This window comes from Humulus lupulus, chromosome 2 (assembly GCF_963169125.1).
Source record: "Humulus lupulus chromosome 2, drHumLupu1.1, whole genome shotgun sequence".
Lineage (NCBI taxonomy): Eukaryota > Viridiplantae > Streptophyta > Magnoliopsida > Rosales > Cannabaceae > Humulus > Humulus lupulus.
The window spans coordinates 285,331,395-285,346,974 of NC_084794.1; the positions used below are offsets into that span (position 1 = coordinate 285,331,395).

Sequence of the window (15,580 nt, forward strand, 5' to 3'; positions counted from 1 at the left end):
TGAGGCTAGTCGCGACCCTTGAGGGGTTGGGCCGCGGCCCTAGCCCAAGGTGCAGGGTGACTTGTGGGTTTTGACTTGGGAACTTAATTGCTAAGGCTCGGGATGGATTTTATCACCCGAATTGATAGAATTCAAGGTCCGGAGATTAGGATTATGGCTCGAAGCTACTTAGTGGATTAGAACTTGATGGATGAAATTGTTAATGCGTTGTGACTAGGTTTTCAGTGAGGCTCGGACTAGGGAACTGTGCTCGGGACATTGGTGCTTAGAAAGCTCGGGACATAGGTAAGAAAACTATTGTTCCCATGGAGCTTGTGTTGCAGGGCTCGACCCTATATGGTTGCATTGCGGGGCATGGCCCTTTGACTGAATTTATGTGTGTTCTAATATCTATTTAGTATATTATGTGTATATGTTAATGATGGAACGATGATGGCCGGAAACAACGAAGGCCGGGAACGACGAAGGCCGAGAACGACAAGGGGCCGGGTGCAGCGTTTAGCACGCAGAGTGCGAGTTGCTAGGGTGAGACCCCAAGGGATACCTGGGATATCCTTACAGTTTAGACTGCGAACCCAGGGCCTGGTAATGTGCCTGGGACGGCTTTGGCTGTACTTGTATGACCTGGTGTTGGCTTGATTTTATATTAAGTGTTTGATATGCATTTATTATTTGTTTATGAGGGTTTTCTTGCTGGGCTTCGGCTCACAGGTGCTCTATGGTGCAGGTAAAGGCAAAGGGAGAGTCTACCAACCTTGAGTATGGCGAGCGGGACGAGCGGCGCGTACATGTCCGGTTTGTCTGGCTGCCACGGCCAGGGGTGTTTTTGGGAGATGTTTGTACAAAACCTGAATTTTGTTGTTTAGTCGACTCTAACTAAATTTTGAGTTGTAAATATTTCTAAACAAAGATTTTGGGATCCCGACTGTTATATATTTTATAATTTTCAATGAAAGGTTTATTCTCAAGTTTATGACTTTGATTATGATTTAATTACACTTTTGTCTTAAACCTTGATTAGCGAGTAAATGCACATTTTACCTCCTTGTGGAATCGACCGCCTATCTATACTACGACTACCGCTAAGTGGAAATCACGTTTGGGCATTAAACAAACTTAATGTGGTAATTGTAAATATTTAATTTAGTATTATTACTACATAGTATCTAGTTTTTTTTGTATATTTTTTTACTTGTTAATTTCTTTAATATTAAAATTTAGGTTCAAAAATAAAATAACATGTCCAATCCAATTACAATTAGATTGAATTTTTAGGTTAAATCAGATTGGATTGGATGATGATTTCCAACATCCAATCTTTAATTGGATTGGATGAGTTAGGAGTAAAAATGTTAGATCAGATTGGATGAGCAACCCTACTAGTAACAATGTGTTTAATTCACTTTGCAAGTTACACAAATACCATTCAATAAATTTTAAGTTAAAATTTTTCTCCAATTTTAACTTTTGAAAAAGGATAAATTTTGGTTATATTCTATAGTAATATCAAAATTTTCTTATTGGTTTTTTTTCAAAAGAAAAACCTTGTATGACACTTTTTTTTTTATAAAAATATTATTATTTAACTTTTAGTTATAAAAATTAAAAACATAATAAATGAATTAAATTATATTAATTGCAATAAAATATAATCACGTGTATGGTTAATTTTGATATGTTTTATAAAACAAAGGTTATCATTATAATTTTTTAAAACAGAAAATCAAATGTGGTATTTTTCTAAAATATAGAAGACTAAAGTAGTATTTTTCATAGTTAGGAAGATTCTTTATTTAAAAACATGAAAGTTAAAATGGCTAAATATAACTAGAAATGATAAAAATTATGAGTATTTTTTGTTGTTGTTGATATTTTTGGAAATTGATAATCAGTAGGTCACATAAGTATAATAATTTTAAAATCATTAACCAATCAACCCTTGCCAAACTTGCAAGCCTTCATTTGCATAGCTGAAACAGTGCAGAATTGACTAGTAGCAAAATGTTCTTGTAATTGTAAACGGCCATACCTCGCCACAACTAGTAAATGTTCCATGAATATATAAAAATGGCAAAATGTCATTACATATCTATATTTTCTCATTCCATTTCCACAAACGACATTCTGTATATATCAATGGCTTTCTTCAAATAGTACTCAAATGGCACCTCATTTTCATTATTCAAAAGACACTGAACTTGTAACCGAAAGGAAGTACAAGCAAGGCTTAAGAGGAAAGAACACAGAAGAAGACTCTTAATTAAGAGGAAGCAGTTGTATGCAAAGCTACCAAAGAAGCATAAATGCCACCCTTCATAGCCATCAAAGTTTCATGCTTTCCTTTCTCTGCAATGACTCCATTTTTCACCACAGCAATTAAATCTGCACCCTTGATGCTTGACAGCCTATGAGCCACCACAATTGTGGTCCTGCTCACTGTAACCCGGTCCAGCGCATCTTGAACCACTCGTTCGGATTCAGCATCAAGAGCACTGGTGGCTTCATCTAGAAGTAGTATTTTGGGTGCCTTCATTATAGCTCTTGCAATTGCCACTCTCTGCTTCTGCCCACCAGACAATTGGATCCCACGCTCTCCTACTGTGGTGTCATACCCCTGCACACATTTTCCAAGCTTAGTATCACTAAATAACTGTTCTCAATAGAAATATGATAATAGTTTTTTTTTTTGTGTGTGTGTTTGTACTTGTTGAAGACTACTAATGAAGTTGTGGGCATTGGCCAATTTTGCTGCTGCCATGATTTCAGTCTCTGTTGAAAAGTCTTCTTTCCCATATGCAATGTTGGCTCGGATTGTGTCATTGAATAAAACAGGTTCTTGGCTCACCAAACTCATCTGTTGCCTGAACCATTTGAGTTGCAGTTTTTGGATTTCGACACCATCTAGTGTAATTTGACCTGAATTTGGATCATAAAATCTTTGCAATAATGAGATCACTGTTGATTTCCCACTCCCACTTTCTCCAACCAGAGCAATTGTCTGATTAACACATGTACATTTCAACAACATGGTTAAGTTCTCAAGAAAAAACAACTTTCATTTGCCTAAAAAGTAAGATATGGTACTAAGTATACCTTGCCAGAGTGAATAGCCAAGCAAAGGTCTCTGAATATTTGCACATCAGGTCTAGTTGGGTACTTGAAACTGACATGAAGAAACTCAATCTCTCCTTTGACTCTCTCTAATACAGTTCCCGATTCATCACTAGAGTCTATTTTCGACTTCCTGTCTAGAATGGCGAATATAGAAGCAGCAGCATTCTTTGTTTTACTTATATCAGGAGCCATGGAAGCAGTCTGAGAGATCCCTATGGCAGCCATAGTTAGTGCAAAAAACACCTGCAAAAAACAAGGACAATCCAACTCTTAATTTGAGAAGCCAAATGGAGTATTTCAAACTTTAAGCAGAAGGTGAAGTTACCCGAAAAACATCAGAGAAGGTTGTTTTGCCAGCTGCAACAAGTTGGGCTCCAGCATAGAAACTTGAGGCATACACATTGAAAAGAAAAAATGATGAGAGACCAAAACCAATTCCACTAACTATTCCTTGTCTGATTCCAGCTTTTATAGGTCCTTCACACTTCTTCTTGTACAATTCCATCACCTTCTCCTCGGCACAAAAGGAAGCAACCGTTCTAATACTCCCTACTGCGTCATTCGCCACTTTACTCGCCTCCTCATACATTTTCTGAGACCAAATTACAATTTCAGAATTCATAGTAAAACATTTTACTGTCATTTGGATGAATTAAGTGTGTGAAATATGAACTCTGTGGGAAAAAAAACCTTTGCATCAGCGCTGAAGCCTGCCAAGAACTTGGTTTGAACATATCCATTTACTCCTATTAGAGGTAGCAAAGCAAGGACTATGAGAGCCATTATCCAGTTTGCCTCAAAAGCAATGACCAAACCAGCAACTGTAGTTGCAGTGTTCTGTACTAGCAAACCAAGTGCATCTCCAACTATAGTTCTAAGGGAGGCTGCATCTGCAGAAAGCCTTGCTCCAATTGCACCACTTGAGTGCTCGGCTTCATCGAACCAACTTACCTCCATGTAAACTACTTTCTCAAAACACTTTGACCGAATTCGTTTGATCAACTTACACCCTGCCACTGCAAAGAAATAACCCCTCGATGGATGAGCTACCAAAGATGTCACACCAATACCAACAAAAAGTAATGCCCAAAATGCTGAATCTTTCCGGAGTTCATCAGCTGGCTCAAAAAAAGATTTGATTACGCTGGAGAGCAATACCCCAAACACAGGTAATACTACACCATTTGCAGCTGAAGCTATTGTACCGAGAAGTAGCACTGGGATCTCGGGCTTGTTAAGAAGAGCCAGGCGGCGAAGTGAGACTTTGAGAGGCTCTTGTGGTGGTGTTAAAGCAACATTGTTGTGTTCTGAAGGGGTTGTTTCAAGGGCATTGAGTGTAGTTGGTACACCAAATGAGACCGAAAATGAGTGACGACTGCTGTTTCCAGTTCCAGATGACCCTCGGCTTATTGAACGCAGTAAAGAAATCCTTTGACTTGAGTGCCTCCCTGAGTTGCCAACTAGTTCTGGTTTGTCCTGATCAATTGCAGCGCCTCGCTCTGATGCTTTTTTCATATCTTGCAACAGTATAAGTTGGCTATATGCTCCTTCTGGATCTTTTATTAGCTCAGAATGTGGACCTGTACATTTGAAATATAATTGTGATCAGCAGGGAAAACAAGAAGGAAAATAGAGCATGAACAAACCAGAGGAAAATAGAGAAAGCAGAGAAAACAAAGGACGATAGAGAAATGCAGAGCAAACAGAGACAATGGAGAAACAGAATACACATGGGAAAAAGAAGAAGAGCAATGAGTCAATGAGTTCAAAAGCAAGGGTGACAATGGATAATAGACTATTTTTATTGTTTGGAAGGTTGTAAATTGTTGTTCAATATTTCTCACATTTCTATCAACTATTGAACTATTTAGGAGTGGTCTGGGGAAATGAATGGTGGTAATGAGCTACATCATTGATCAGTCTTTAAAATAAAATTTTGATAAACTGTTTAAGGTTGGATAACTTATAATGTATTGAAATTACAAGAAAAGAACAGAATATAAAAAATTGTACCTTTTTCAACAATTTTTCCTCTGTGGATAACAGCAATTGTATCAGCATTTCTAACTGTACTTAGGCGATGAGCTACGATGAGGGTAGTTCGGCTGATCATAATTCTGTCTAGTGCCTCCTGCACAACTCTCTCAGATTCTGCATCAAGAGCACTTGTGGCTTCATCTAAAAGTAGAATTTTTGGATCTTTAAGAATTGCTCTAGCTATAGCAACTCTCTGCTTTTGGCCCCCAGATAGTTGAGTTCCATGCTCGCCAACCATCGTGTCCAGCCCCTAAGGTTCACATATTTTAGAATTAAGAATGCTGAAGCTGAAATTTCAATGTCTTAGTCTTTAAGAGTATTTTATGTGCTCACTAAAATAAAGATCTTAAGCATAAGTATAAAATACTAACTTGAGGAAGTTTATCAATGAATTTAGCTGCATTGGCAAGCTCAGCAGCAGCTCTTATTTCTTCAATAGTTGCACCATCCTTCCCATAGGAAATATTGTCTCTAATGCTCGACGTAAACAACACCGGTTCCTGGCTGACAAGGCCTATTTTCTGTCTGATCCACTTCAACTGGAAGTCTTTGAGATTAATACCATCAATGAGAACTTCACCACTCTGAGGATCATAAAATCTCTCAATCAAACTGATCACAGTAGATTTACCACTGCCACTTTGTCCAACCAAAGCAGCAGTTGTTCCACTTGGTATTGAGAGAGAAAAGCCACTAAATATTTGTTCATCTGGTCTAGCAGGATAACTGAAGTAAACATCTCTTAGATCTATGTCACCATGAATGTCATCTAATATCTTCCCATTACTGTCATAAGCATCAATCTGTGGCTTCCTGTTTATCGCCTCAAACGTCTTATAGGCTGCAGCTCGTCCGGTAGCAAAGGCAGACAAGCATGGTGATGCCTGCCCAAGAGACCTGAAAAGTTAACCATCATGTGTCACTCTTTTCTGCTCCTGTTTATGCATACAAAAATACCAATATTAGAATGCAACTTACAGTGAACCAGTCAGAACAGCAAAGATGATATTAATGACATCTCCACCAGAATATCCTCTCTCAACTATCATCTTTCCACCTAACCAAACAGCCAAACCATAACTGCTGAACACAATAAATAGAACCACTCCCATTCCCATTCCAGTTGCCAATCCTTCATGCACCCCAGAGTTATATGCCTTTGTTATGGACTTGTTGTACCTCTCTATTGCTAGCTTCTCTCCAGTGAAAGACGAAACCTGAGAATGTAGTTGTCATCGCAGTCATTTTTACATACAAATAAATGAAAGAAGGGAATGCTAAGAAGATTTTGCAACGCTAATCACACATACAGTTCTTATCGAACCGATTGTTTGCTCTACAACAGTTGCAGCTAGCGAATAAGCAGTTTGTCCGCGGCTTGCTAGTTTAGCTATAGTGATGCTCATGACTGCACCAGAGATCACAAGAGCAGGTATTGAGGACAGCATGACAAGGGTGAGAAACCATCCTTTGATGAATCCTATAACAAAGCCTCCAAAGAATGTTGCTACTAACTGAATGAACTTCCCTACCTGCAATAGAAAAAAGAAAAAAAAAATCACTACCATCTTAACTTCAACTTAATATAAATGATTGGAACAAAAGTGGGGTGAGTCAAGGCTTTACCTTCTCTCCCATTGCATCTTGAATGAGCACAGTTTCACCTGACATCCTCTCAATAACTTCTCCAGTGGTAGTTTCCATATCAAAAAAGCCAACTTCTTGTCTCAACATTGTTTTCAAGTATAAACTTCTTATCCTTGCAGCCTGTCTTTCTCCAGTAACCATCCAGCAAACCACCTCTGCCATATATATCAACAGTGGTTTTGTTTTGTTTTTTCTCATTAACAAATCTGAGTCATTCTAAAAAAAATTCTAAGCAAAGAGTAGTGTTTATGTACTCACGTAAAAATGCAGCCACACCAGATCCCAGAGCTAAGTATACAAACTTGAGAGACACCTAATGAAATATGATTAATCAAGTCATTATAATCAATATTAAACAAAGAAGATATAGTTATATGCTAATATACAGTTATAGATACCTTAGAAACTTTGGAAAGAACTTGTTGGTTGTTGACAGATTCTCCAAATGAATCAACCAGTGTTCCAAAGATAATGGTCATAAGTGGTATAGAAATTCCATTGCCAATAGCGCTTATTGTGCCAACAAGCATTAGAAAATAGTCAGTTGAATCAACAAAAGAGAAGAGCTTGCGAAATGACACTGTCTTTGTGCTATCATCTTTGATTGATCTGCTTTTATCTTCTTCCTTGTCTGAATTGGACTCCATTACTGCTGATTCGAGGTTCGATGAAGTGGCAGCCTTATCATCTGTGTTCATGTTTCCATCCAAACTTTTCTCCTCAGCCTCAGCCATAATGTTGTTTGTTATAGTTGACAACACCTTAGAGAAGAAGTTGGTTCAAAGCTACACGAGACACATTTCTTGTTCGAATTAGAAACAAATTTAAAAAAGAAGTAATCATTGAGCATGCTTAGAGTGTTTTTTTAAAATAAGAATTTGATATTGTTTCAAACCAATAATGGAGATTTACGAGCATGAAAAGAATAATAACATAATAAATGTGTAACAAACATACATGGTAGAAAAGGATTGTAAACTAATTAAACCATATCAACTCAAATGAACATATTTTAAGTGTTGAGAGAATTCTCACTAAAGAAGGCTATAAAGAGGTAGTAGAGTAGTGAGACCAAAAGCTAAAATCGAGTTGCATTTTGTCTTATCATGGCAAGGTATATAAAACATTACAAAAAGTTGTACTATACTAAAATAATAATATGAATTTAAGGGAAATCAAAAAAGTTTCATATCTAATATTATATGTTTATTCCGTACTGAAAAAAAAATAAAATAATAAGATAAACCCTTTACAACCTCATCACCACACCACCACAGGCAGGCTTTCAGAAAAACAGGAAATAAAATGAGCTAGTAACAGTAGTAATAGTAGTAGTAGTACTAGCAATAGGCCAGCTAACATGAAACTCTCAATAAAATAAAACAAAAATGAAGAAGGTTTTTCTCTTTGTCTTTGTCTTTCACTTTCACTTTTAGTGTTCTCGAAAATTGTGTATTTGTTATAGAATAGACGAGAGAAAGAGGAAGAGGAAGCTCAGTGTTGCGTCACTTAAGGATTATAATTGGTTTGGATGAACTCGACTCAACCAACCAAAAGCATTTTTAAGTATTTATTTAGTCTCTTCTTTATGTCAGTTATCACAATCACAAGGTCCTCTAATCCTTTACATATAAATATTATATGCATTAGCAGGAGGAGAATCTGCTTCTTTTGTAAGCAAGGAATTGCATGCGTTTATACAACTAAACAAGCATCATAATTATAAATAAATATGGCTTATTATAGCGTCCACGAGGAAGAAAAGTAGTAATGTAGGGAAACATGTGACCTAGGAAGTGTACTATTAATGTATATCATAAGAAAGTAGGAGTAGGATATGAATCAATCAATGTCGCAAGCAATGATGCCACCATTTTTATAAATCAAATTGAGATTAGTTGGATTATTGCCTCTAATCACTCTAGTCTAATTAATCTGTCTTTTCTAATACTATTGTGATTGTGATTGTGACATGAATGCATGTCTTTCTCTCCATAGCGATCTCAGGACAAGTCTTGTTAGTTAGAATTTTATACTTGAGTGAACGTTGAGGCTAATACCAAAACATAAAAAATAACTACATTACATGGGGACCAATTTATTTTTTAATAAAACTCAGACATCATCCAAGATTTATATACATATATAATCTCATTAATTCAACTTCAATTACTCTCGTTGGTCTCTTGCCTCTCCAATAATGTTACAAATTTTGGCGGATCAACTTGGCCAAGGGTTAACATTGATATATGAATAATTAGCATTTTTGTTCCCGAACTTATGTCACTTCCAGAATTTCGGTGCCCCATAAAATATATGAGTTGTTACAATTTCTCCCCAAATTATATAATTTACAAAAGCAATCCTTCTGTTAGCTTCCCTTCTGTTTTGCCATTTAAATGCTGATGGGGTATAAAATAATTAGTATTTTTGTCCCCCGAACTTTGAGTACTACTAAATTGTGCTCTTTTTTATTAAAAAAATAATTTAAAATTTTTTAAAGTCTATTTTTTATTAGTTCTTAAAAAAAATAATTTAAATCTTAAAAGATTAAAGAAAAATTATTAAAATTCAATAAAAAAAATTATTTAAAATTCCTTTTAAAAAGAAGTTAAACTAAAAAATTCAAGTTCATTTAAGCAAACCAAGATTTAAGCTTATTCATATTCATAAACTTATATTCATTAATTCATCTAAATTAAAAATTTGGTCAATATAATCCATAAATTCATCAATTAATATAATCCAATTCACTTAAAATTAAAGATGCAATTTTCTCATCTAAAATCAACAATATAATTCATTAATTTGTCAATTCACATACCATTAATGCAGTCGTCCACGTAGACTTGGAACACATGTGAAACTCAAAAGAGAAAATGGTTTGTATATTTGATTTTAATATTCAAATTACATTTGAAGTTTAAAACGGTTTATTTTAAGATTTAATTTTAATATTTAGATTTGTTTTATTAGTATATTTTAAATTTATGATATTATATATATAAAAAAATTTTAAATAATTTTTAAAATTTGAATCATTTAAAATTGAATTTTTAATATATATATATTTTTTTATATTTTTAGGTGTGAATTAGTTTGGTAAGAATTAATAAAAAAAATTAGATTTTTTATAATTATTTTTAAAAGAGGCACGATTTGGTAGTGGTGAAAGTTTGGAGGGCAAAAATACTAATTTTTTTTATGTTACATCATCATTTAAACGACAAAATAAAACGAAAGCTAATAAAATGACTTTGTTTCTATAAATGTAATATGTCAGGGAGAAATTTTAGCAGCTCGTATATTTTAGAGAGAACGATGTGGTAGTGTCATAAATTCAGGGATAAAAATACTAATTTTTTTTTTATATATTTGTTTACTTTCATTTCCTCCTCGTGCAAATTACAACACATACTTGTAATACATCTAATTTATATCTAAAAGAGCCAAATACATATACGCAGTAACATAGGCAGAATCAATCATAGAGGTAGACACTAGTGAAGCCAAAGTAAACAACTCCTTTTTTTTGTTAACACCTACAGTATAATATATAGTTTCTAGAAGCTAGGTTTAGGAATATGAGTATAGGACCACATGTTCTTGATGATAAATTTTTTTTTTTTTTTAAAATAAAGTATTCTAAGCTATTTGGTAAAGAGGAAATACCCCATAGCTTTGCCTCAATAGTGTTCTTTAGCACAAGTACTTGTCTCTCTCGTGCTAATTACAAAGATTCCTCTTCCACTCAACTAAGTTAAACATAATAATTGCCTGTCTTTTCTATGACTATGAATATGGGTAAAAGGGTATCTTCATTTTCTATTGGCAAAGACAGATTTGAGAGGTTTCAATAACCATAATAATTTAGACTTTAAAAAAAATTCATTAAAGGAGTATAGACTTTACAAATCTAATTTAGACTTTAACCACTCAAAGTTAAAACTAATATTATATATAAAATCATTTTAAAACAGATACTACACCTAGTAGAATATTATTTTATCACTACTATTAAATAATTCTTAAACTTGAAAATTAACTAAGTTTTCTACTTCAGTTAGACTTTAATATTATATTATACACATTAGGTAAGAGACACGGGATGCAACCATTTGGCATATATACTATATATTATCTATTCACCAGGTGTCATCATCACAATAATGACTTGAGTGTTGACAAATGAGGTAATCACTATTTGTTTTGATATGCATTTGCTAACTCTTAGATATCAACATTTACTAACACAAAGAGAGCAAAATCTTTTACTTCTACTAAAGTAATTGCATTAGTGTCAATGTAAGGCAACATCTTCTCACTAGGTCAAAAAAAAAGTGAAGTCTTTAGCTTCAAAATTATTATATTACAATAAATGTTTAGGAGTCTTATATAAAGTGAAGAAAATGATCCAAAGAACAATATCTTTTCAAACTCGATGACATAATATATATATATATATAGACAATTCTTCTACAATGGCTTCACTTTAAGCCCTATCGGTGAGGCTCTCAGTGTTTCTCGACCCGTGAACAGTTTTCGGCGCGATTTTTTTTATGACTGTGTATATTGTAGCTATTTAGAGCATCCTGCAAATTTTCAAAAAATTCTGAATAGTTTACATTACCGAAAACTAGGTTCAAACATGTTGATTTCCATGCGCATAAAAAAAATTAGTCACTTGTACAACAACATGTTTGAACTTAGTTTTCGGTACTGTAAACTATTCGAAATTTTCTAAAAATTTACAAGATGCTCTAAATAACTACAATATACACGGTCATAAAAAAAATCGCGCCGAAAACTGTTCACGGGTTGAGAACACTGAGAGCCTTACCAGTAGGGCTTAAAGTGAAGCCCCTATAGGAGAATTCCCCATATAGGACAATTCTTCTATATGGGCTTCACTTTAAGCCATACCGGTGGGGCTCTCAGTGTTTCTCGACCCATGAACAGTTTTCGGCACAATTTTTTTTATAGGAGAATTCCCCTATATATATATATAAGACAAAGATATAATGTAGCTAACTATATGGTGTAGTCAATAACCTTAATTGTTGAAATGAGATCTAACTATATGGTCTTATTTTGTGAATTAGCGGTTTTGTCATAACGGGGTCATTTACTGGGATATTGAGTAATGAGGATGTTTATTTGATGATAAATTGTGAGTTATTGAGATCATGAGGAAATTCTGGAAGTTTTGACTATAATGTTCCCGGGGGTGTTTTCGATACCCCGAGCACTAGGTTTTATTTAAGGTTATTTAAGCTTGAAGTAGCTTGTCAGATAGAACCGTACGTTAGAAAATACTTTTTCTCTTCCCGTCAGTTCCTTTTATCGTTCGAGGCAATTTCGAAGGAATCTCAAGTTCTAGGAGTTGGAATCAAGCGAAGATCGAGGCATAGCGATCCTAGGAAAGATTAGAAGCTTCTTGACCGAAGGATTTAGCGAGAAACAACCCAATCAAAGGTAATCTAAGTCTTAAGTTTTGAGTTTTTAAGCTTAGAATTGGGTTTTGTGAATAGTTGAGTTTTTGGTTCGTTTGAGCCTCGGGATTTGATGATTTTGGATCATTGGGAAGTTTGGGAACTTTGATTTTTGGATTTGGAAGTGTTTAGGTATGTTTTTGGAAGGTTTGGGATGAAGAAAATCGAGCTCTTGGCTGGTTCTGGGTGGGGGGCCGCGGCCCAAGCTCGAAGAAGCAGCTGGAGGCAATTGGGCGTGCTGGGCGCCGCGGCCCTGGGTAGTGGGCGTTGCGGCCCTTGCTCCTGATGTGGCTGGGGGCCACAGCTCAAGGTGCTAGGGTCGCGGCTCAGGCAGCGTTTTGAGGCTGTTTGGGTGTTTTGACCTCGGGAACTTGGTTTTAGGCCTCGGGATTGTTCATACTACCTGGATTAGTGGGTATTGATGTCCCGGAGGCTAGATCTTGGTTCGGGAACCTTTGTTATTCATTTTATTGATGGTGTCCCATTTTTGGTTATGACTAGGTGACCGTTAAGGAACTTAAAGGTTGACCGTTCTCAAGGGTCGTTCTTTTATTCATTCTCGCTCGAATCAGAGGTAAGAAAATTGCACCCTGTGTATATGTGACATGCATGGTTATTCTTGATGCATGTTGGATGTTTAAATGTGATGCATGTGTTGCACGAGGAACATGTGGTTAGGGCATGCTATGAGTATTGAATATGAGATTATTCAGAGCTTGAGCCTCTGTGTTTATGCATGATCCTAATTATGCTAGCAGTTGTTAAGCATGTTGAATGCCCTATATTCGGATATTTGACAAATGATATATGTTTGGTAGCATTGCTTGCTTGTGTATGGCGCCAACTGTTCAGGATCGGCACTGGTCGCATATTACTGACTTGAGAGTCAGAAACGGCATAAGCGTCGAGAACGTAGAGCTGATAAAATATTAGATCTAATCGATATCAGCATTGAATGACTCATATGGGGTATTAATGCTGGACCGACCCGAAGTTCGAAGAAAATTATAAGCGCTTGTCTAGTCTAAGACTAGTTACTCAGAGCCAGGGCCAAAGGTCTAGGTGACTGTTTTGTCACATGGCTGAGGGAGCGGAATCCCATGTTAGTGACATGGTAATTAGTCACTTGTTAAAAGGTATAGACCCCCTGTTAGTGACTTGGTAATTAGTCACTTGTTAAAAGGTATAGACCCCCTGATTAGTCACTCATTTAAAGGTACAGAACCCCTATTAATGACTTGTTGATCAATCACTCGTTCATTGTTTGAACTTATTTGTCTGCTCGGATATAGCTGTATTTGCTAGGCATGTGCATTATGATTTGATGATATGTTATTACTGTTCATGAGCATATTGAGTTTTCTTGCTGGGCTTCGGCTCACGGGTGCTATGTGGTGCAGGTAAAGGCAAAAGAAAGCTGGATCATCCTTGAGTTAGAGAGCTTAGGTGACGATGTGTACATATGCGGCTACTCGACTACCACGGCCGAGAGTTGAAAGAGGAACTAGGGTTAAACCTTGTTTTGCCGCTTAGATCGGCTGGTTGTAAATATTTTCTTGTAATAGACCTTTAAATTATATTTTTGGGATCCCAATGTATACAGTAAACATTTTAGTGAAACGTTATATCTTAACCAAAAATTTTAATCCCTAAACCACTAATCATACTTAGTTACACGATTTTGGCCAAATGACTCGATTAGCGAGTTTAGCACTGTTTACAAGGCACACCGTAACGGTCCTTGGAGTTTAGGGCGTTATAGACCGTCTTGGATCGCACATCACAAATATATCATCACTCACTCGTGGTAATAATCACAATATACTCATATATCACATTTATGCCTTCAACGAGCTAAAATTACAAATATGCCCCTGATAACCAGATGGGGCCCACATGCATATTTAATTCACCTAAACATGCATTTCTAATCACATAATCATCAAATTCACATATTAGCATAATTAAATCAATTATTGCCCTATTGGCACACTAATCAACCCTAAGCCATATTAGCAAATTTGGGACACTCCAACAAGGTTCTCTCTCTCTAAAATTTCGAACCATTTACAATGAGACTCCCAACCCTATTTATAGAGGCTAGGGTCATTAATGTCAATTATATGTAATTAATACATATTGTCCCCATTATTGGGGTATTAATACCACTTGAATGCATTGGGCTACATTATTTAGAGACCACGGCCCATACGATATAGGTGGGGCCCACTGCAGAAAAATACCTACTTTATGGGAACATGCCCCTGGCACTGTCAGGGCGTGCGCACATATCTCCATGTCAGACGGCGTAGTGGGAGTGCCAATTGTCGAGTCGTACAATTGACAACACTGGATGGATCGCCAAAAAGGTTGTCAGACGATCCTCTGACACTTGGCTAGCCTTCTAGGTCCTGAGGACAAGGTCCTTGACCTGGAAGACAACTACTTGTAAAGATCTTGAAGACTACGAACTAGTCCTCGGGGCATGGCCTTAGAGAGACGTTTGTGCCCTACCTTTATCCGAGGGACGTGGCTTTTAGTCGAGATATCCACCCTCCGAGGACTGTCCCTCGGGGCGTGGCCTCACTTGAAGAGGCAGAGGCATGCGTCTTTGCCACATGCCCTATCCGCATTGGCTTCAAATTGCCACATGTCCTTTGGTGAAAACACGAACAACAGAAAGATTGAGAATGATGGCATGATATAGGACTTAAGTATAGATCTCTAAAGTTTTATGTTTGTGTTTATGTGTTATTGGCTTAGGGCTCGGTAAGACAACTTGAAAGGGTTTGTGTTATTGATTTTATCAACCTCATGCAAGAGCACATATCGTAACAAGTAGTATATTAAAATCGATCCCACGACTACTAATATTTTAGTTGTTAATTACTAAACACTATTTTTCTTTCAATCCAAGTTAAATAATAATAATAAAAGAAACTAGAATATTAAAATAAAACTTAAAGAAAAATAACACAATTAGAAATCAAGAATTTCAAGAATTAAGAATTCTAGGTCTTTAATTTCCCCCTATGTTCTTCCATAAGCATCTTTCATCATCTTTATTCTAATGTTCTAATTGCTAGTCTAGGGTTCCTAAGTATTCACAAGGTTTTTCCAAATCACAAGTGATTCTAACCAATAGATTAATTTCAATATTCCTATAAAGAATTTAAATCTATCAATAACATTAAGTTTAGCCCTAATTGACTACCTAGGGTGATTAGGTATATTCCTATCCTAAACACAAATCAACAATAAATGTTAAGAGTGTTCATTTGTCAGTTTAG

The 15,580-nt window shown here is 35.9% G+C and overlaps 1 protein-coding gene across 1 annotated transcript; it reads right to left on the bottom strand.

Annotated features, from left to right (window-relative positions):
* Positions 1-2,032: 2,032 nt before the first annotated feature.
* Positions 2,033-7,577, bottom strand: LOC133819619 (ABC transporter B family member 11-like). The gene is made up of 12 exons (XM_062252910.1): positions 7,197-7,577; positions 7,057-7,111; positions 6,778-6,953; positions 6,462-6,683; positions 6,130-6,368; positions 5,523-6,048; positions 5,128-5,401; positions 3,805-4,694; positions 3,440-3,706; positions 3,094-3,357; positions 2,705-2,998; positions 2,033-2,614 (listed from the first exon to the last, which is right to left on the bottom strand). The coding sequence occupies exons 1-12, from the start codon at positions 7,530-7,532 to the stop codon at positions 2,261-2,263; spliced, it is 3,897 nt and encodes a 1,298-aa protein (XP_062108894.1). The 5' UTR covers positions 7,533-7,577; the 3' UTR covers positions 2,033-2,260.
* Between the last annotated feature and the right edge of the window lie 8,003 nt (positions 7,578-15,580).

What these genes read in the sequence shown, in the direction of transcription:
- LOC133819619 (XM_062252910.1), bottom strand. Translation starts at nt 7,532, where the DNA reads ATGGCTGAGGCTGAGGAGAAAAGTTTGGATGGAAACATGAACACAGAT. An exon ending in TTCTTTCCAAAGTTTCTAAG is followed by an intron (nt 7,112 to 7,196) that starts GTATCTATAACT and finishes ATATTTCATTAG; the next exon opens with GTGTCTCTCAAGTTTGTATA. An exon ending in AAGATGCAATGGGAGAGAAG is followed by an intron (nt 6,684 to 6,777) that starts GTAAAGCCTTGA and finishes TTTCTATTGCAG; the next exon opens with GTAGGGAAGTTCATTCAGTT.